Source organism: Vipera berus (genome assembly GCF_964194415.1).
Source record: "Vipera berus genome assembly, chromosome: 1".
Lineage (NCBI taxonomy): Eukaryota > Metazoa > Chordata > Lepidosauria > Squamata > Viperidae > Vipera > Vipera berus.
In genome coordinates this window covers 43,370,223-43,392,785 of record NC_138202.1, presented here as the reverse complement: position 1 = coordinate 43,392,785, position 22,563 = coordinate 43,370,223, and the positions used below count along the sequence as shown (strand labels likewise).

The 22,563-nt window shown below is 36.7% G+C and overlaps 1 protein-coding gene across 5 annotated transcripts in view; it reads right to left on the bottom strand.

The window, feature by feature from the left end:
* TTC7B (tetratricopeptide repeat domain 7B) overlaps positions 1-15,719 on the bottom strand; it is a 140,746-nt gene extending 125,027 nt beyond the window's left edge. For all 5 annotated transcript variants that reach the window (XR_014025724.1, XM_081322139.1, XM_081322136.1 and 2 more), the window contains exons 1-3: positions 15,061-15,719; positions 2,367-2,521; positions 1,096-1,264 (exon numbers count right to left, since the gene is read on the bottom strand). Coding sequence is in view for 4 of the 5 variants with exons in the window: in XM_081322139.1 (XP_081178265.1) it covers positions 1,096-1,264; positions 2,367-2,521; positions 15,061-15,181 (445 nt within the window). In the remaining variant the exon portion in view is untranslated. The remainder of the gene's footprint in view (positions 1-1,095; positions 1,265-2,366; positions 2,522-15,060) is intronic.
* Between the last annotated feature and the right edge of the window lie 6,844 nt (positions 15,720-22,563).

The window sequence follows — 22,563 nt, the reverse complement described above, 5'->3', positions numbered from 1 at the left end:
TTTTTATTTCCATAGTATTCAAATACTTATCAGTAAGAAAGTTCCATGATGTCATTAAAATATTTTGAAATAAAAATTTATTCAACAAGAGTACTTCCACTTGAAGATTTTAAGCACTGAAAACAATTTTGGACTGCAGAGTTTCCACATCGATATAAGTTAGGTAATATGGCAACTAATTTCTAGCTTGGCTGCAGCACAAGAGGAATTATAAAAACATCCATTCACAAGTGTGAGGCATCAGAATTCTGCAAGACTTTGGAAACGATTAAACACATTTTGATGGAAAAGGCCAAACACAGAAAGCGGAGAAGGCAAATTGTATTGTTCGTGTGATAAGAATGATTTCATCATAATCTGTAACTCTAATATACTTTTGACAGAAGCAATCCCTCTGCACAGAAAAAATTGCAGTGTATTTTGAATGAATATGAACCATACAGTATAGGTCCAATTTAAAGAAGTATTTGTTCTGGACTGTGCATTTTTAAACCAAATTTGCTAGCTTTCTTATCTTTACTAATAATGCATCCCTCTTTGCTATGTCTTCTGCTCTGTCAGTGGTTCCCAACCTTTTCTATATCCCGCACCCCTAGAATGCTTCTGATATATTCCCGCACCCCTAGAATGCTTCTGATAAATTCTCGCACCCCTTAGAAAAGTTCAAAATAACAGCAACGAATTATGCATATACAGTATAATTTTGAAAACCCAAGTTTTCGCACCCCCTGGAATATCATCTTGCACCCCCAGGGGGTGCGAGCACCCAATTGGGAAGCCCTGCTCTATCTCATAGAATTAATAACATGCTTGCTATCAAGTTTCAGTGTCTACAGAAAATCTGTCATCGAGGTCATGGTTGTCCCAAAGGTGCTTTTTCAGGAGGCAACTGGACTTTCTTGTTTTTCTTTTTCTTTGAAGAAGTTTCACTTCTCATCCAAGAAGCTTCTTCAGCTCCAACTGGATGGTAGGGAATGGAAGGATTTATATTCTTTGCAGACATCTGGTAGAGAGTCATCAAGTTTCAGTATAGTGAGAAATGGAAAAAAAGTAAAGGGGGAAAGCAAGTCACAATTACATTGAAAGCCATCTTACCTTTGGTTGAATATGCTTCAGCAATCATTCTTAAGCGATAAGGAGGTACAGCAGCAAGCTGCATGTCATCAATTCCCACTTTAGCATATGTATTAAGAGCTTCTTTGTAATCACCTTCTACATAATTTAATTTGGCCATAACTAAATGGGCTTCTTGTAAGAACTCTGGCTAGAAAAAAGAAGAGGGCAAGCAGCAGGTATGAGATATAAGGCAATATCATAAATGGGATTTTAAAAGTATTTTAGGCTACAGAAGTTATTCATTAAAAAGAAAAATCCCTAGAACTCCTAATCAACAGGCAACGTTCTAGTGATAGAAAATTGATTGTATTCAAAACTTCAAAAATCTTAGTTCTCAGGGCAACCTACGGTCCTACAAAACAGTTTCAAAAATCCTGATATACTAATATAACATTCTTTATTCCTTAAATTGATTTATATATTATATTTATATCCTTAAGACTAAAGATGGTCTAAACCAGGGCTTTTCAACCTTTTCATCCATTGTACCACTTTTAGGATATGGCAACATCTGAGTATGTTGCCTCAAATTATTGGAGGCAATAGGCTAACATTTATAAACTGCCCAGAGAGTACTGTGAAGAACTACTGTATGGTCGGTATATAAGTCTAAGTGCTATTGCTGTTATCAAGAAGATGATAAGACTTGGAGCTTAAAAGTTTTCTGAAGAGAAATTAATTTTAAGTCATAATAAATTCAGATTAATTTATTTCAGTTCCAAATAATATCTGAAGAAACTCAAACATCATTGTAAATTGATGATACTTAATCTACATATCTTTGGAAATGCCAGCCTTTAAAAATGAAACCATTTCATTCTTATAACTTTACCCTAAAATAGGGGTGTCAAACGGCTGGCCCGCAGGCCGGATGCATCATACAGAGGCCGCGCCCACCCCAGCTCTGGCAATGCAAAAAAAGTCGTGATACATCGTGAGATGTCACGTGACATGGTGAGTTTGACACATGTCCCAAAACATTGCCTTATGTTTTAGCCTGTAATCTCCAATGATAATTTATCATGCTAAGTAGAATCATATTGGAATCCCAGAGGACAGGGAACACTATATATGCAGTATACTTAATGTGTTGTAAGACTGGAAGAACAAACATGGGGACTCTGATACACAAAATAGATCTGTATTGTAATTATATAAATGATTTATCTAAATATTTTTAAAGCAACTTTATTTATTCCTATATTGCTCAAACATCAAGTTCCCAACACTTGCTATGGAAGCAAAAATACCTTTAAATTTCCACGGTCAAGTGCTGCAGTGAGATGCTTCCTGACTTCAATTAATTTTGGTCGGGGTCCACAGGGACTTGCCCCCTGTTTTAGAGGGTTTGCTTTCAGAAAAAGTTCTAGCTTGGATTCTCCAAGGAGGAGTTCTGCCATGTCATCTATAGAGAGAGAGACAAAATTATTATATATAGAGAGAGACAAAATTATTATCACTTAATCCTATCTGTGCGATACCACACTGATGCAAATGACTTCTTTCTGGTTGTAACAATTACTCTAGGACAGCACTACATTTCCTTACTGCTTCTTCAGTATTTTTATATCCATGTCTATGTCATTGTATGCATTTTGCTTGTCACTTAATTTTGTTTTCTTATTATAAGCAAACTGTCATTGTGTTATGGCATTAAAGTAAACATATTTAAGTAGAAGTATCTGTTATTTATATTTGGAATATGCAGTGCCTGAATATCAGATGTTGAATATATGACCCTATTGTTAGATCTATAGAAGTGTAAACGGGAAGTGCGTCAGTGTGACTGCCACTGGAACTTTTTAGGAACTGATAAAACTTGAATGTTGGCAGGTTCTCGAATTTTGCAAGTGGTGATGCTACTATTAGAAGCCTCCTTAACTTACTGACTTCTTGTGCTGTAAACAATAGATTTGGAAAGGCTTGTGAAGGAACCATTCAATAAATAGTTAAGTAGGAATGACTTTTTTCCAAATTGGTGTATGTTTGTATCTGATGAAATGAAAATTCTTTTTAAAGAAATAGTGAAATGTTAATAACTCTTACTAGTCTCGAGCTATTCTATTAAAGCCTTTCTTTCAATAATGGTATTTCTGACTTAAAAAAAAGATTAATTTGAACTGTAGTTGTTCAAAATAAATTTGTCATCTAATATATTGAATATCAATATTAATAGTGAAATATTGTCAAAATTACTTAATTTTAATCCCATTAATATCTATAGTATTTTCACTCTATTCTGATATTTTTTTTAGCTTGGTGTCAGTATCCCAGTCTATCAGAGACTGTAAAGAAAGTTGATTATTATATCTTGGTGCTATGTGGTCAAAATATCTAATCACGTGTCGTCATAGACGAGTCACTTCAAAGTCAAGGCAGGAATAATTACCTTCACCTTGAATGCACTTTGTGGAAGAGATCACAACAAGAACATTTTTTAGTCTGCCTTTCTAATGGTAGAAAAGAAGAATGCTTTCAAAGATAATATTAATGAAAATACCTCCTATCAAATCTCAGTTTTGAATAGACAGGGTTTGAAAAGAATTGGAAGCAAGTGAAATATATTTCTCATAACCTTTTTCCAGTGTACTACTAATGATATATTATAGAACTCCATTCTTTTTTTAGAAGTCTTTTAGCATTTCTGTGAATATAGATTGAAATGTAAAGTAAAATTGATTTTTAACTACCATTGTGTGATTCACCTGTGATGTTTGATATGAGCACTTTTTACAAAAAATGTTAGGTATTATAAAAGTAAATATATATTTTTTGCCTCAAACTGGAAATGGCTCTTCAAGTAAAGCTTAAGTTAAATATTTATAATACAACCTCATGAAGTGATAGCCTAAGAGGTATTTCTCTTTTACAGAATGCTTTTGGAATATTGTAATACTTGGTTTAGAAGAGAGCAAGCTGGGATGGTAACTCTTCTTTCAATAGCCCATTTTCATTTGAAACTCCTCCAAATAACTTTAGTCCCTCCTGGAATTCAAGATACAAGTGAATTATCTTTGAATGTATTTTATGAATAAAATGCATGGCATTTTAAATTAATTATTTATTATATTGTATTGTAATGTGTTTTTCCCCCTCATGGATTACTGCCTTGTCGTGGCGAAGGGGCTTGCGTAATTCAATGAAGCTATGAGCTATGCCGTGCAGGGCCACCCAAGACGGACAGGTCATAGCAGAGAGTTCTGACAAAACGTGATCCACTGGAGAAGGAAATGGCAACCCATTCCAGTATCTTTGCCATGAAAACCCTATGGACAGTACCAAAAGGCAAAACGATATGACGCTGGAAGATGAGCCCCTCAGGTCGGAAGGCGTCCAATATGCTACTGGGGAAGAGCAGAGGGCTAGTACTAGTAGCGCCAGAAAGAATGAAGCGACTGGGCCAAAGCCGAAAGGACGCTCAGCTGTGGATGTGTCTGGTGGTGAAAGGAAAGTCCAATGCTGTAAAGATTTTTTCTCCATAGGAACCTGGAATGTAAGATCCATGAATCAAGGAAAGCTGGACGTGGTCAAACAAGAGATGACAAGACTGAACATTGACATCTTAGGTATCAGCGAACTAAAATGGACAGGAATGGGTGAATTTAATTCAGATGACCATCAGGTATACTACTGTGGGCAAGAATCCTTCAGAAGAAATGGAGTAGCCTTCATAGTCAATAAAAGAGTAGGAAAAGCAATACTGGGATACAATCCTCAAAATGACAGAATGATCTCAGTTCGAATCCAAGGCAAACCATTCAATATCACAGTAGTCCAAGTCTATGCCCCAACCACCAGTGCTGAAGAGGATGAAATTGACCAGTTCTATGAAGCACTACAGCACCTTATAGAACTAACACCAAAAAATGATGTTCTTATCATCATGGGGGATTGGAATGCTAAAGTAGGAAGCCAAAAGATAACTGGAATAACAGGCAAGTTTGGCCTTGGAGTGCAAAATGAAGCAGGGCACAGGCTGATAGAATTCTGTCAAGAGAATGCGATGGTCATAGCAAACACTCTTTTCCAACAACCCAAGAGACGGCTCTACACATGGACATCACCAGATGGTCAACACAGAAATCAGATTGACTATATGCTCTGCAGCCAAAGATGGAGAAGCTCTATACAGTCAGTAAAAACAAGACCAGGAGCTGACTGTGGCTCAGACCATGAGCTTCTCCTTGCAAAGTTTAGGCTTAAACTGAAGAAAGTAGGGAAAAGCACTAGGCCACTCAGGTATGAATTAAATCATATCCCTGTTGAATATACAGTAGAGGTGACAAATAGATTTAAGGAATTAGATCTGATAGACAGAGTGCCTGAAGAACTATGGACAGAGGTTCGCGACATTGTACAAGAGGTAGCAACCAAAACCGTCCCAAAGAAAAAGAAATGCAAGAAAGCAAAATGGCTGTCTGAGGAAGCTTTGCAAATAGCTGAGGAAAGGAGGGAAGCGAAAGGCAAGGGAGAAAAAGAAAGATACGCCCAATTGAATGCAGAATTCCAGAGAATAGCTAGAAGAGATAAGAATGCCTTCTTAAATGAACAGTGCAAAGAAATAGAAGAAAACAATAGAATAGGGAGGACCAGAGATCTTTTCAAGAAAATTGGAGAAATGAACGGCACGTTTAATGCAAAAATGGGCATGATAAAGGACCAAAATGGCAGGGACCTAACAGAGGCAGAAGAGATTAAGAAGAGGTGGCAAAATTACACAGAAGAACTATACAAGAATGAGCTTAACGTCCCTGATAATCACAATGAGGTGGTCACTGACCTCGAGCCAGACATCCTAGAATGTGAAGTGAAGTGGGCCTTAGAAAAACTGAGCAACAACAAAGCTAGTGGAAGTGACAGTATTCCAGCTGAGCTATTCAAAATCTTAAAAGACAATGCAGTAAAAGTGCTACACTCAATTTGCCAGCAAATTTGGAAAACTCAACAGTGGCCACAGGATTGGAAAAGATCAGTTTACATTCCAATTCCAAAGAAAGGCAGTGCCAAAGAATGTTCAAACTATCGCACCATTGCACTCATTTCTCATGCTAGTAAAGTCATGCTTAAAATCCTACAAGCTAGACTTCAGCAGTATGTGGATCGAGAACTACCAGAAGTACAGGCAGGATTTCGAAGAGGCAGAGGAACTAGAGATCAAATTGCCAATATACGCTGGATCATGGAGAAAGCTAGGGAGTTCCAGAAAAACATCTACTTCTGCTTCATTGACTATGCTAAAGCCTTTGATTGTGTGGATCACAACAAACTGTGGCAAGTTCTTAAAGAGATGGGAGTACCAGACCATCTTATTTGTCTCTTGAGAAACCTATATGCGGGTCAAGAAGCAACAGTGAGAACTGGACACGGAACCACTGATTGGTTCAAAATTGGGAAAGGAGTCCGGCAAGGCTGTATACTGTCGCCCTGCCTATTTAACTTATATGCAGAGCACATCATGAGAAAGGCAGGGCTAGATGAATCAAAAGTTGGAATTAAGATTGCCGGAAGAAATATCAACAACCTAAGATACGCAGATGATACCACTCTAATGGCAGAAAGTGAAGAAGAACTAAAGAGCCTCTTGTTGCAGGTGAAGAAGGAGAGTGCAAAAGTTGGGTTGAAACTTAACATTAAGAAAACCAAGATCATGGCATCTGGCCCTCTCAATTCCTGGCAAATAGATGGGGAAGAAATGGAGGTAGTGACAGATTTTATTTTCCTGGGCTCCAAGATCACTGCAGACGGGGACTGTAGCCAAGAAATTAAAAGACGCTTGCTCCTGGGGAGGAAAGCCATGGCAAATCTAGACAGCACACTAAAAAGCAGAGACATCACCCTGTCAACAAAAGTGCGTATAGTCAAGGCTATGGTCTTCCCAGTTGCAATGTATGGCAGTGAAAGTTGGACCATAAGAAAGGCTGAGCGCCAAAGAATTGAGGCCTTTGAACTGTGGTGCTGGAGAAGACTCCTGCGAGTCCCTTGGACTGCAAGGCGATCAAACCGGTCAGTCCTAGAGGAGATCAATCCTGACTGCTCTTTAGAAGGCCAGATTCTGAAGCTAAAACTCAAGTACTTTGGCCACCTAATGAGAAGGAAGGACTCACTGGAGAAGAGCCTAATGCTGGGAAAGATCGAGGGCAATAGAAGAAGGGGACGACAGAGAATGAGGTGGCTGGATGGAGTCACTGAAGCAGTAGGCGCGAGCTTAAATGGACTCCAGAAGATGGTAGAGGACAGGAAGGCCTGGAGGAATGTTGTCCATAGGGTCGCGATGGGTCGGACACGACTTCGCAGCTAACAACAACAACAATGTGTTTTTGAATTGCATAGGGAAACCTTTATGTTTTCTGATAAATGAAAGCAATGACCTACAAATTTTAGGGAATGTTTAAGAGAGAAAAATAGGCATGCTGGGAAAGGATCAAGTATCTTTTGCTTCTGCCTCCATTAACTGTAGTTCTTTTCTGAAATTGTTTTGCAAAGGAGAAGCAGCTGTTGGATTAATATTACAGTCAGTTGCATTGCAGCACTTAGCTTGTGTTTCAAGAGTTCTACATATCAGTATGAATTATTGCTAGGTCTGTCCTCGCTTTCAAAGCTAGCTGTCCAACTCCTCAAGCCAAATGTCACAGTTGCTGGTTGAAATTATCTTAATTCTAGCTTCAACAAAGTGATTATTCAGAATATAACTATTCCTTATGTGTTAGAGAATGAGTAAGATAGGGCCAAGAAATTCATATAATACTACTTGTACTTCCATTTGAGTAACATATGAGCAACTATACATGTCACTTGATTAATTGTACAGAAGACTGTCTTAAGGCTATGATGCAGATCGTTAACAAGAGATGGATTTAAGGTCTTGTTTACCCATAAATCAGACAAGAGGTTCTTGAATGTGGTTGTCCCAGATTCCTGGCAAGTAAGCAAAAGCATAAATCTTTCTTCTTTTGCACTTTTCATTAAGCAAATATGTAAACAATTGGCGCTCAAAGCATCCAAACCGTGTGTGATCACAGACAGATAGCTTAGTTTGTTTGTGTGCTATAGAATAGATGAACCAAGGTACTTTCACATTAAATAATGTACGAAGCATTTTTATCATTAAAGCAATCTCTCCCCCTATTTACTGCTTATGTTATGCTTACAAAGGCTGCTAAAACTATTAATTATTTCACTCATCCATACACATCCATATTCATATACTGCATATTTACAATAGAGAGATTAAAATTTTTTACTATAAGATTGCAAACTGCAGTAATGGGCACAATAAAAATAAGAGTGAGGGAGCAGGGGGTTGGACTAGAAGACCTCCAAGGTCCGTTCCAATTCTGTTATTCTGTTACTACCAGATTTAAGAATCAAATTGTGTGTGTGGTGTTTATGCATATATTAAAAAGATAATTTGTTAATCTGTACATTATGGAAACTGCTAATCCCTAATTTGAATATATTGAATACAGGTAGTACTTGCTTAACATCCATTTCTTTAGTGACTGTTCAAAATTACAGCAGCACTGAATGAAGGGACTGATGCCTAGTCCTTATGCCCAGTGCCATCATAGTGCCCCCATGGTCACGTGAACAAAATTTGGCCCCGGTCCCAACAGTACTAAAGAAGGCCCCACCCGGACAGCGCAGTAGTGATGTGTAGAGCAACAAGCATGGCATAGGGCTTGGTGGCAGGGGCAGCAGTGGGCAGTCAAAAGGGCAGAGGTGGGAGGGAGATAGTTGAGTGGAGGGAGTTAAGTGGCAGCCCCTTTGTCCAAGAATGGCTTGGCTCCGGGAGGGGGTGGTGTCCTCACCTAATGATCGAATGGGAGTCACTCAACTCAGTTCAGCAACAGTTCCATTGCTGGAACTGCTATTGCTAAGCGGTACAGTCATATGATGTTTCACTTAACAACCTCATTGGTTAATAAAGGAGTTTATGGTCCCACTTAGGGTTATTAAGTGAAGACTCCCTGTAAAGGCCATGTTGTACGATTAGCAAAACATGAGCCTCTGAACATAAATTTTCTTAGCTCATAAGTGTAACATTAACACACACACACACACACACACACACACACAAACACATGACCTTTCAGGCTCTATTAGAAAGTGAAATTTATTTCATCTTAAAGATGAGTGCCCACTGCAGAAGATGTACTGTGGGGCCGCTTAAAAGATAGTCATCTTAGTATGTTTTTATGATGGATTTTATGTTATCTCATAGTGTTAGTGTTAATGCTTAGTGTTAATAGAACATAACAGCTATGGTTTTGCCAGAAACCAGCATTTACTCTTGGTTTCTGGCAAAAACTGCCCTATAGCAAACAATGAGTTTGCTTAACGACCCTGACATTAGTTTAACAATCTTGGCATTCACTTTACAACCTCTGTGTTCACTTAATGACTGCCATAAAAGTGGTCATAAAAATGTGATGACCCGCTTTTCTAGAATCAATGAAGCATATCTAAGTTCTTTCTGTTATTCTTTGGCTTTCTCAATTATCTAGCAGGCATGATAATAATGTGTTCAGGCTTTTCTAAAGTCAGCTTCAAAGGATCTCCATTTCCATGTAGGGTTGTAATCTGTTGGATAATCCTAAGTGTTCTTTTTCTGGAGTGTGAAAGGATATTATATGTGTCTGTACACTCTGTTAAGTCTCCTTTCTTTGGTATTAGTGAGTAGATTGAACTCTTCCAATCTGTTGGCTATTGTATTTTTCCCCAGATTTACTGGCATAGCTTGGTATGAACCTTGACTGATTCTTCTTCTGTTGCTTGTCATATTCCTGTGGATCAGGCATGTCAAACTCCCAATGTCATGTGACATCGCGCGACATATTGCGACTTTTTCCCCATTGCTGGCAATGGGGTGGGTGTGGTTTCGGCGTGATGCATCCGACCCACAGGCTGGCAGTTTGACATGCCTGCTGTAGATATTCCATAAATTCCTATAGCCTTCTGACTTGGTAATGACCAGAGTGGTGATCTAACCTCATCTTCTAATGCTAGAGATTCCTGTAAGTAGATAATTTGGATTTTGACATGTATACTGTACTGAAATTCTGCAAATTTCATCTCTGTTTGAATTTCTTTGCCTCATTATTTACTCTCTGGCATCCTTTAGCTTTTCCGCTTCTTTCTCAAGAGCAATTGTATATTTCTCTACAGTTAGTTTCATCTGTATGTTAGAAGGATAATGATGCTATTTAACTGAAGCATAACCTATTACCTTAATACCACTAATTATTATCTTAATACTTTTAATTACTAAAGAATGAACATATGCCATTAAAGTAGAGGTTTATATAATCAGTATCTCTCTGGACGTGATTTACATTAATTTGATATTACACAAATGTTTTTTTAAGACTTCTTCCCTCCATCACTTAGCAATGAATTCCTTTGCTGACTTCAGAAATGTACATGTATATTGATTTGAGAAATAGTGTAATACTACATTATATAATAATCAAGTTATGAAATCCCAAGGGTGTTTTTTAAAGAGGCAGAATTTTCAGAGCTGAAGAAGCTTCTTGAATGAGAAGCGAAATGTCTTCAAAGAAAAACAAGAAAGTCCAGTTGCCTCTTGAAAAAGCACCTTTGGGACAACCATGACCTGGATAACTGAGAATCTCCATAGACAAATTATGCAAAGTTTTCCAGAGTGAAAAAGCTACTATTTATAATCAATTCTACTCATACAGCTATATAATTAAGAACAAAAATGAACAATTTTATCTTCTGAGTGAAATTCGTCCAATTCGTCATATAAATCAGTGTTTCTCAACCACAGCAAATTTTAGATATGTCAAACTACATTGGGAGGGCATACATGCCAGTTATAACAAACTAAGGATATTGCACAATGTTAGTTTCATAAATAAAACTATATACACACACACCTGTTTGCCTTAAGATTCATTCTAATCTACCACAATCATTGTAGTTTTTAATATACTACAATATACTACAATCTATAATTAAATGCATCTCCTATTACTTCAAAATAGAAATAAGAAAGTTTAAATAAAACTAGGCCTGGAGGAATAGCCAAAGGGCAATGGTTGAATACCTCAGATTGTTCTGCTATAGCAGACATGTCAAACACAAGGCCCGGGAGCCAGATGCGGCCCGTGAAGTGGTTTCATGCGGCCCACGAAGCCATCCTGGAAACAGTGAGGGAACAGCCCCCACTGCCTTGGCCCTGGCCCAGAGACCCTCCTTCTGCCAGAGACCCTCAGATCTGTCCCACTCCTGCTCAGGCCCCTATAGGCACCCTTGATGCGAACGATGTAGAGCTGGCCATGGCCACCCAGTAGGCCATACACAGTCTAGCCATGCCCATCCAGTAGGCCATGCTCACCCTGGCCACACCCACCCGGCCCCCTGAGGGCAACCGCAATGCTGATGCGGCCCTCAATGAAATTGAATTTGACACCCCTGTGCTATAGGATAAGTGTAAAGATACCCTGGTAGTCAAGTCTGACTCTAGAGCATGATGCTCATTTCCATTTATTGGCCGAGGGAGCCAGCGTTTTCTAAAAACAATTTCCGTGGTCATGTGGCCAGCATGAAACGCTGTTACCTTCCCACCGAAGTGGTACCTGTTAACTTACTTGCATCTGCATGCTTTCGAACTGCTGGGAGGGCAGAAGCTGGGTCAAGTAATGGGAGCTCACCCCATTGCCCAGAGCTCAGCTCAGGGTCTTTAAACACAGAGCCATCAAAACACAAGCCCCTCCAAAATGAAACTACTAGGAGATATTTCACATCTTCTTCAACTTCTTCATAAATACAAAGACATAAAAGTCTTCATAAAAATGGGAAACGATTTGCAAATCCAGCTGTACATTATAATCCATTATAATGGCAACTCCATAAAAATTTGGGAAGTGCAAAGCCTTCAAAGGAAGAATTTTTACAACTCATGGAAATTCCTCTTTACAAATCATACATCATTAAAGCAACAGTGTGGTTAGTGAGGATTACAAGATAATTTTAGAAGCTGATATTGGCTGTCTCTGTATATTTTGTGAAATGGTTATGTACAACTCTAAAACTTTTTTACTCTAGAGGTTGATTGCCAGCTGCTGAGTTGGGTGCTGTGCTTGCTTGCATAGGCACACAACTAAGCATGAAAACATTTGTATATACATATCCCCACACATACAACTGCTCACAAACATGCATATAGAAACATGCATTCAATTTCAAAACCGTGAGGAGGGAAATTAAAATTAAACCTCACTTTCTCATCAGTATTTTTTCCTATGCCACTGACAGTCTGCATGTATTATTGAACTCTATCATCTCCTCTCACTGTCATAATACTTGCATACTTATTTCTCTTAAATTTGCTTAGGCTACATTCCTAAAGTTAACTGGGAGGGAATAAGATTAATAATTTTGTTCTGTCTTTAAAAAGACATGGATACCCCTCATCTCCAGATGCTACTGAACTATAATTTCCTATATCTACCATACACTCATCTTCTGGCAACTTATTTGATCAATCAAATGCCCAGCTTTACTGTCCTGTGGTTCAGTTCACAGAAAGACATACCAAGTGGCTTAGCAGCTTAGCTCAATGTCCACAAAACTTGATAGAAGCACAATTCTGCTTTCATTCTCTGAAAGTCCAAAATTGCTTGATAGTTAGATGGGTGGCATATAATTTTAATAAATAAATAAAATGTCATAGTAAACATTCTTCAACAATGTTGTCATTGTTATCTGTTTGGTTTTTACTTGATGTATGCCACCAAGAGCTTCAATTACATGAATTGGGGAGCTCTATACATCTTTTAAATAAATTTTAAGCAGGAAGTGAACTTTGTCTTTTTCTTGCTAAGAGAAGAGAATTACAACACAGTAGTGACTAAGACAATTATCCTTACTTCTGACAGCATAATCTGATTTTTTAAATTAAAAATACATAGATTTTTATAGCTTGGAATATGTGCATTACCCTAAATCTTAAGTGTTTGTATTCTTGTAATGTAATACCTTCTCAAATATAAATATTTCTACATATTTTGAAAATAAGTTCTCAGATTTTTTTTAAAAAAGAAAATAAAATTGATTATAGGTCCAAATTAACAGAGATCTTTTCACTCAGACTCATGTTTCTATAGTATGAAAATTAGTAAAGGCAAAGCATGAAAATATCCTTTCACAATAGACTTTAATCAATCCATTATTTGAATAAAATTACTCATGCTGGTCCTACCTTTTCCCTATCCCCTTCCCTCTGTTTTGTTATTTAGACAAGCAGTGCTCCAATAAACGTTTAAAATAAATCTTCCATCTGAAAATGCCATACAATGCAAATTTACCCCAAAATTCAGCTTATATCATTAACCTGATCTGCAAAAATAGATATTGTATCTATTAAGTATATGTCTTCAGTATGCTCATAAATCTGCAATTTCTAAATTACAGATACTGGAAGGACTAATAAATTAACATGGTGGAATAGTTAACACTTTAACATTAGATATAGTATTAAGGGAGATGGGCAGTTAAGAAATATGAAATATAAATAAATAAAAAATAAACAGACTTCCAGTTACACAATGATGCAGGGGACACTTTTTCCTATTGTTTTGTTACAGCCAGAGTTCTAGCATCAAACATAAAGGATAACCACAACTTCTATCTCATATTAAGTCCAACAAGCATGCATTCTTTTCACCCTCATCTCAAACCTTGGAGAGTGATTTCCATTTGATCTCACAAATCAGAGATCAGAATACTCCTGCCAGATATTGATTACAGCTTAACTTAGAAAAGATACATTAAACATTTGGGTTTTTCTTGGCATTTGATTGTGTAATGTCAGAGTATGCAAGTAAATATTACAGTTAGTGAGGGTAGGAAACATTAAGAGAAATTAAAATAAGCCCTTCAAAAATGTGGTCTTTACACAATGCTTTTATTCTTCAGTGAGAGTTAAGCCCTAATACCGGTATGGGACAAGAGTTCCTACAATCTGATTAAGTTTTTAAAGCTATAGACACAAAAGCCATTTCAGCAACATGTTTTGAAGGAAAAAAAACTGCACCAAAAGAGGAAAACTGCACCACCCCTTCCTTTACGTTGCTATGCAATTCGAAGTTGACAATTACAGCTTACCATTGAATTCCTATGCCGTTTTTAAAAAAAATAATGCCAAGAATAATTTAATGCCCAGAATAAGTTTTGGACATATACAAGACATTCAAAGGTCAACAATGGGCACGTGTAGACTGCTGCATAATAATTCATTTGGTACATAAGGTTCTAGGGTTAGCTCCTCTCCAGCCTCCAGGAAAGGCGTTAAAATAGAGGGAGCTTGAAGCACGTCTTCTAACATTACCTTATTGGGTAGCCAAGCTTTAGGATTAGTGTTTTTCATCAGCAGAAACAGCATTAGGCCTTTGCCCTGCAAGGGTCCCTAGCCTGATGTCCTCCAGATGTAATGGACTACAACTCCCAGCATTCCCTGCCAAGCATGACCAAGAGGAGCATCAGGTTGCCTCAACATTAGATCCACGGGTTGTGCGTCTGTTCCAAGGCAGACGAGCAGCGAGCCTCCGCACGTGCCCAGAGGGCTCACCTTGTTTAGCTTTGTCGCGCGTGTAAACACCGGGCGCGGCTAATTATAAGGCCAGCTCATCCCCTACTCCAGGGGTAGGCAACCTCGGCTCTTTTATGACTCATGGACTTCAACTCCCAGAATTCCTGAGCCAGCTTGGCTGGCTCAGGAATTCTGGGAGTTGAAGTCCATGAGTCATAAAAGAGCCGAGGTTGCCTACCCCTGCCCTACTCTCACGAGCGCGCTTAAGAGCAGCCGCTTCATCCCGCCCCCGCTGCACCTGCAGCGGCGGCGGCTGTCGGCGTTAAGGTTGACGAACCGGCTTCCTCTTTACTTCCCCCCCCCGTCCCTTCCCACCCAGCGGCCCGCACCGTTAGCTATGAGCTTGGCTGAAAGCTGCTTGACGAGTTCAGGGATCCTTTCCCACTGGCACTCCGAGCGGCACCTCTCGATCTCCGTCTCCAGCCGCGAGCCCCCTTTCTTGGTCGCCATGGCGGGAGCAGGCCCAGCGGGCACCCCGCAAAAGCGGGGGACCGGCGAAAGGAGGGGGCGCGGCAGCTGCGGCACCGTAGCAGTGGGCGCCTTTTAGGTGGCGGAACGAGCCGGGCTGCGGCCCCGGAACGGGAACCGGAGTGGCGCCGAACGCGCTTCGCTGCAGCGCCACCTACCGCCGGCCAGAAGGATTGAGACGGGAGGGGGAGGGAGTGGGCGGAGCAAAAGAGGAAGTGCGGCACCCGGCATTGTTTGGCGGGAAAGGAGAAAGGATCGGGCTACTCCGCAGTCGTTCAGCTCTTCTTTTGGAGTTGCGTCCCCGGCATATTCTTGGGGAAAGGTGGATAAAATAAATAAATAAATAAATAAATAAATAAATAAATAAATAAATAAATAAATAAATAAATAAATAAATAAACCTTTATTGTCAAAGTACAACATGTGTACATTGAGATTAACTGAGCCTCCCCCGTGCTCTCTCCCCCCCAATACACAGTGACAACAAACCCTCCATCCTAACACCATGTGAACCAACTACACCACACACCGGTCTCCCAAGTCAATTCTGCATAAGATTATGTCCCATTTAAAAGCCTAACAGCCCACGGATAAAAGCTATTTTTCAGCCTGTTGGTACGGCTGGCTATATTCCTGTATCTCCTGCCGGATGGTAGTAGGTTCCGCATAGAAACTATTCACACGACTATAATGCCAAACTTAAAGGTTTCTTCCCAGAGTGGAAAAAACAACTGATTGCTATTCTTACAGGGAGAAAATGTAGTGTATCCAAAGAAATTTAGGGGGATTCCCACTGAATACAGGTAGTCCTCAACTTACGACATTTGAGCCCAAAATGTATGTTGCTGTGAGAAATTTGTTGAGTGAGTTTTGTCCCATTTTATGACTTTTCTTGGCACATTTGTTAAGTGAATCACTGCAGTTGTTAAATTAGTAACACAGTTGTTAAGTGAATCTGGTTTCCCCATTGACTTTGCTTGTCAGAAAGTTGCAAAGGGGGATCACATGGCCCTGGGACACTGCAACCGTCATAAATGTGAGTCAGTTGTCAAGATCCAAATGTAAATCATGTGACTACCTGTATTACACACTATTAACACTATTACTAAACAGATTATACATTTAAAATTGGTTTTAATTGCACTGTGGTAATGTTTTTAAAAAATTACTTATCCAGTCCTTACAATATAGCGCAAATATGTATTAGATATTCCATGTTTTTGTACATTATTTTGGGGGGTAGTCTTCAAAATGTTAAAATAACTTTTTAATATACAAATATTAGCGGAATTATTGGGTGTAAAAGGTACATACAGTATTTTGACACTGAAGTACAGCTCAGGGCCAGCTCTAGCATTAGGCAATGCATGGTAATCTTCCCAAGGACGGACTCTATTCTAGTCGTTCTAGCACTTGGGTAATAGAACTATATCATACAGATAATAAGCGAATATAGAAGGGAGTACCTGTAGCTCAGGGTTGAACTGTAGATTCCTTGGTGCTTTCTGAGCTTTTTTAGATGCTTCATTACCCAACTACGTAACATCAATGCAAAGAAATGTACAGTTTGCTCTGTTTACACACAGTAGCTTGCTCTGCCAATGTTCATGAGGGTATGGTTTTCTCCCTGGTAGTGCCTTGATTAGTATTTTTTTTTGATCAAGGATCAATGTAGTTCCTTGATCAAGGAACTACCAAAGAGAAAACCATAGTGATGAGATCAGAGGCTTGTACAAATTAACCTTTATGGGTTTGCAACTTTTCCAACAGCCTAGACTTCTGGGTTGGGAAGGGGATGATTGTTTATGGCACCTTTGTGTGATCACACGCCTTGCTCTGGTGGTGTCTCTGGGCAGTAGTCTTTTCTCCTTTCTGCTTATTTTTCTCTGCAGCTTCCCTTCCCTGCCAAAGAGAAGATGTGATGAATGCATCCCTTTCTGGGTGGCATATCAGTATTTCTTTTGCACTAAGCCACTGCTAGTTTTCATCCTAATTAATAACAGTGTTCCTTAAAATGTAACAAACACTAATACTCCTATGGTGTGCATTGCAAGACCAATACCCATCAATAATTCAGTAAATTAAATTTGTAACATTTTATACATAGTCAAGTTTATTGTTTTGAAAGTAAAACAAATATATTTGAACATACATACATACATAGTCTACTGCTTTTTGCATAAAATCCACACACAAAAAACCATTTCAGCAAATTTACTGAAGGTAAAAATATTTTTTGACAATTACAAATTCCAACTTGATTTCTTTCTAAAGTTGATGCAACCCATTAAAGACTTGCCAAATTGTAAACATATTAAAACACATGTAAAATGCATGCATATTTATCATTTTATATAGCTATGTCTAATATTGACAACTCCAGTAAATATAAAATTTGTTAATTGAGGAACTGATGAGCAGCAATGTTAATTATGACAATAAGCATCCATTTTATGGATATTATGAATAGATGCTGATAACACATAAAGTCAGCCACAACTAAAAAGAGAAACTTCATGGATTTTTCTTTCATCAAAATAAATCTCTAAGAGCCCCTGTTCCAATCTGCATAAGTTAAGACTAGTTCTAGCCCAGCTAGAATGAGGTTATCCCAATAGTTTAAGTGATTATTAATTTTTTTTTGTATATAAACCATATAAATATTACACTTCAGGCAGAAATATTAATAAATGTATTTTATATATATATATATATATATATATATATATACACACACACACACACACACACACACACACACACACACACACACACACATATATATATATATATATATATATATATATATATATATATATATATATATATATATATATATATATATATATATATATAATTACTAACAAAGAATTAAGGGAGACTGAAATGCATTTCTAACTTATTAGTTTTCATCAGTCAGCCATACCCTTCTGAGATTCGAACCTGGGCTGATTGCACATTAGGCAGTTGTATTTACCTCTTGAGCCACAGGATCTCTCTCGCTTTGTTAGCTTTCTGCAAGGGGAGATATGTTTCAAATACTTAACTATTTAGATTACCTTGCTAGGCCCCAAACATGGGGCAAATCTTTATTTCCTGTTTTCAGCCTATCTTGAAGGCCATCGAACAAGCAGTAGTCACACCGGACAGCTCATATATATTTATGTAAATTACTAACAAAGAAGGGAGAATCAGCCCAGGTTCGAATCTCAGAAGGGTATGGCTGACTGATGAAAACTAATAAGTTAGAAATGCATTTCAGTCTCCCTTAATTCTTTGTTAGTAATTTATATATATATGTTGCATTAGAAGAAAACTATATATTCAATAAGAACCCAATAAATGAATAAAATTAAACCTGTAATAAGATGTAATAGTTAAAAGTTTTTGCACTTTAAAAAAAGATTATTTTATCTTATTTTCTGCTATCTGGAACCTCACAAACAAAGTAATAAATTAAAAAGAAATATTAACAGACAGACATTTCTGAATCAGGCTCATTTGATAATAGATTGATCACCTGAGTAGAAACTTCATTCAAATATTTCTCATCAAGTCAGCCTGTTATGGAAGAAACTGCTGTCTCTGAGTGAAAAATGGAAAAAATATACTGGTTCCTATTTTGGAATTCATATAATATCCTCATGTTAGAGTCGGCACCTACAATCTACTGGTTCTTTTTAAGTAAAACAATGGATAAACATGACTTTTTATTTTAAATATCCACTCATATTTATCTCAAAACCCTAGACAATATTTGGGGAATTTTAGTTATAATAGTTATAACAATTTAATTAATTGACTCCAAAAGTTTTATACTGCTAGTAGAACACTCCCACTGACTGATTTGCTCTTCCTCTTATTTAACCTTTTAAATTTTTATTTCATATTTTAATAAACTGCCTATTTTGGAGTACTTCCTTTTCATTCTTGTTCTTTTGTTTGACTAAATACATAACCCCTGTATCTATCACCAAACCAATCACAATATAAAACACTTATTTTTAATTGATGCATAATCTATGCAAGTGAACCAGGGCTCAGAGATTTGGAAACACTTTATACATACACCCTAAATTGGCAACCTAATTTTCTGAATAAAATAAAATAAATCAATTAACAAGAAAAACTAAATTAAGAGTTAAACAATCTTTCAAGTTTAACAAGAAATTGTTTCAAGGAACTACCGGTAGTTATCCTAAAAACCCTCAAATCTTGGTGGGAGTAACCAGCCAACACAGTCACAGAAGGTAAGTATAATTATCTATACACTGAAAAGTCACCCTGTATGTACAACTATTTTCCTAGGTAATGATTATATGAGTTAAATTCCATCTCAGGTGAACAGCTTCAGTTTATGCACTGTGTCTTTTTCCCTTCCCTTCCTGCAGCCTCTGAATGCCACTTCAGAACTACTGTCGAAAGTCCTCTACTTTTTTGCAGCAGACTTGGTAATGGGATATTTTTTCTGCTAGTTGTGCCTATTCCAGAAATGGATGGACACTGTTAGATAAAGTTTATGAAGGATGAGATAAAACAGACAATCCAGAAGTATTGTTTACACATACTTAATTACTAGGGCAGTACAAACTATTCAGATGGATGCTTCTACAGCAGTGGCAACAGAAGTGATTTCTATGCATACATAAAGATTATTTCATAAAATCCTTAAAGTGTCTTCCAAGCCTTTAAAAGAACATAGGTATGCACTGTCACTAAAGATGTTTTAGGAATGGATTATATAAATGTCACAAGCATCTAATAGAAACTTGTAAATCAGTGCCAATGTGGCACCTTAAGACAATTATTCTACTTTAATTGCTAACTTTTAATTATTGGATGTACATTCATCTACCATGCAAAACCAAAGAAAATAGCAGATAAATGTTGCAACAGAAGTATCTGTCTTTCACAGCAATATTATTTTCCTGCTCTCCAAGTGCATAAAATGAGCAATCACACTGTAATGATCTGAGAACTCTAAAGAAAGATGTGATGCTTTCTTTATTTGAAGTAATTTGTTTAAACAAATACTTTTCGATGTATAAACGTTTTTTTAAAAAAAATACAGCCTTATTCGGAATTCTATTAATTTTAAATCAATTTCTTCCACTATGCTATATTAGTCTATAGTTTTATTATATAAGAGATTTTCTTTCACAAAAGAAAATTAAAATAGATCTGAATTAAATAAATCTTAAAATTAAAATGTGAATAATTAATGCAATATTTCTGACCTTATTGAATTATGCACCACCTTTCTCTATTACTAATATTACAAAGCACACCTTATTTGCTAGTCCACCATCATAATAAACTTGAAATTCTACCAATCTTGCAGGTATATTATCCTGTGTTTATTAACAACAATTAATGCCTATTTGCCTGATGCCAAATTTTAAAGTCAGAGAATAATATTTTTATGGGTAATAAATTATTACCTGAGTTATCAATAGCATAATGTAGCAAACTTTTAGGAAAAGGGTATAATAAATATTTCTCTGCTAGACTCGCTTAAGATTTATCTTTTTAACAGAGAAAAAATAAAAATCACGAATTTATCATTTCAGTCAGCGTAAGCTGTTTAATCCCCAACAATGATATAAAACATAGAGGCTTTATCCAGCATCTCCTAATGTCTTACCTTTCCACTAGCAGGATAAAACATATAAAAAGGCAGGAATGTTGTTTAACTCTTGATAATTTTATTAATAGCAAGAAGTATTTTGGTTTATATATGTGGATCTGATTGTAAAAAATATATCATAAAAGAACTTTGAAAACATAGTTACACATGTACCATATAATTTCTAATTGTTATTGCTGTATCTATTCCTCTAGATAATTATACATACTGATATATTAAAGTATACTGTAAATAATTAAGTTTTAAATATAGTACAAACTTATGAATAAATATAAGATCAATAATAATAATAATATCCAATTTACACTCACTTATGCTTCTATTCATGAAAATCCCCTCCCTAATAGTATAAAGTTATAGTTTATCAAGCTTTCACAATAGCTGCCTGTGGAAGAAACAATGGAAATATATACAAAATCCTTTTCCTGAGAAATACAAAACAGTGCTTTTGTGATTTTCATGACATCATACCAAATTTTTAAATTTTGATATTTTAAAAAATCCCTTTTTTAATTTCTCAAAGGTATTAGATATTAAAAATAAGTTGTCTATACTACATATACATTTAGTTGTATCAGAATTAAAATACTAAAAGATTGATATTTTATTTAAAAAGATGTTTTAATCCATCTTCATTCTGAAATGGAAAGTGACACACCATAGCAAAATATTTATGTAATTTACTGAACACATCATTTCCATCTCTTCAAGGTGTTTATCTGTATTATCAGAGAAAAATGTTTTAAATGAACTATATATATATGTATAGAAAGTAAATCTAATTTACACCCACATTAGTAATGTAGTATTGATGCAAACAAATTAAGATCTTTCTGCTGTCAGCATATATAAAGATCAGAATAATCTAAACAGTTCAGTTTTCAATATTGTGCTGCAAAGTTTAACTTATGGGGTCCTTGGTGCTCTCAGAGCTTTGGTTGTTTTCTTGCAGACATTTGATTACCAAACTAGGTAACATAACATATATCAATGTATGCAATTAGCAACCCAATCCTATATCTATTTATTGAAATATCTCATGGAGTTCAATCATGCATACTCATGAAAAAGTGTGCAGAGAACTGAAAGCTAAATAATTCATTTCTTTAAAACTCAAAAGTTGTGCTACTTCACACAAAAAACATAAGTGCTTTTAAATAGTTACCAATGCAAGATACTGTCCTGTCCAAGTCTGGATGCATAGTTTACAGAAATAACAGTGCAGAAGTTAAAATATATGATAGAAAAACTTGCTAATTCTATGTTTTACATATCTTGAAATTAAGATGGCCATAAAAACTGAGTAAATTACACAGAAAGACATATTATGTTATTTCTCTGTAATTCTTCATGAAAATATTCTCAGGCTTCTCTAGGTTTTTTTTTCCAGTTTCCCTAAAGAAGTATGCAAAAGATTTATGAAAACTATAATAGATACAATTATGTAAAGAAGTTAATAGTTTTTATAGAAAAGGAGTATTTGCATAGAATTTGGATTGTTCATTCTACAATACAGCAAGGTATTTCTAAAATCCACTAAGTGAGGTCTAATAATGCCAATATAGATATAAGCTTAACTTTATACAAATTGCCTCACTAATTACCCACAGTAAGACTACTTCTATAGGTTTTTTTTTGCAGAACTGCAGCATGTGAACTATGGAAGAACACATATATTTATAAATCGTGCTTCATAGTTTAAAATATTATCATTTAA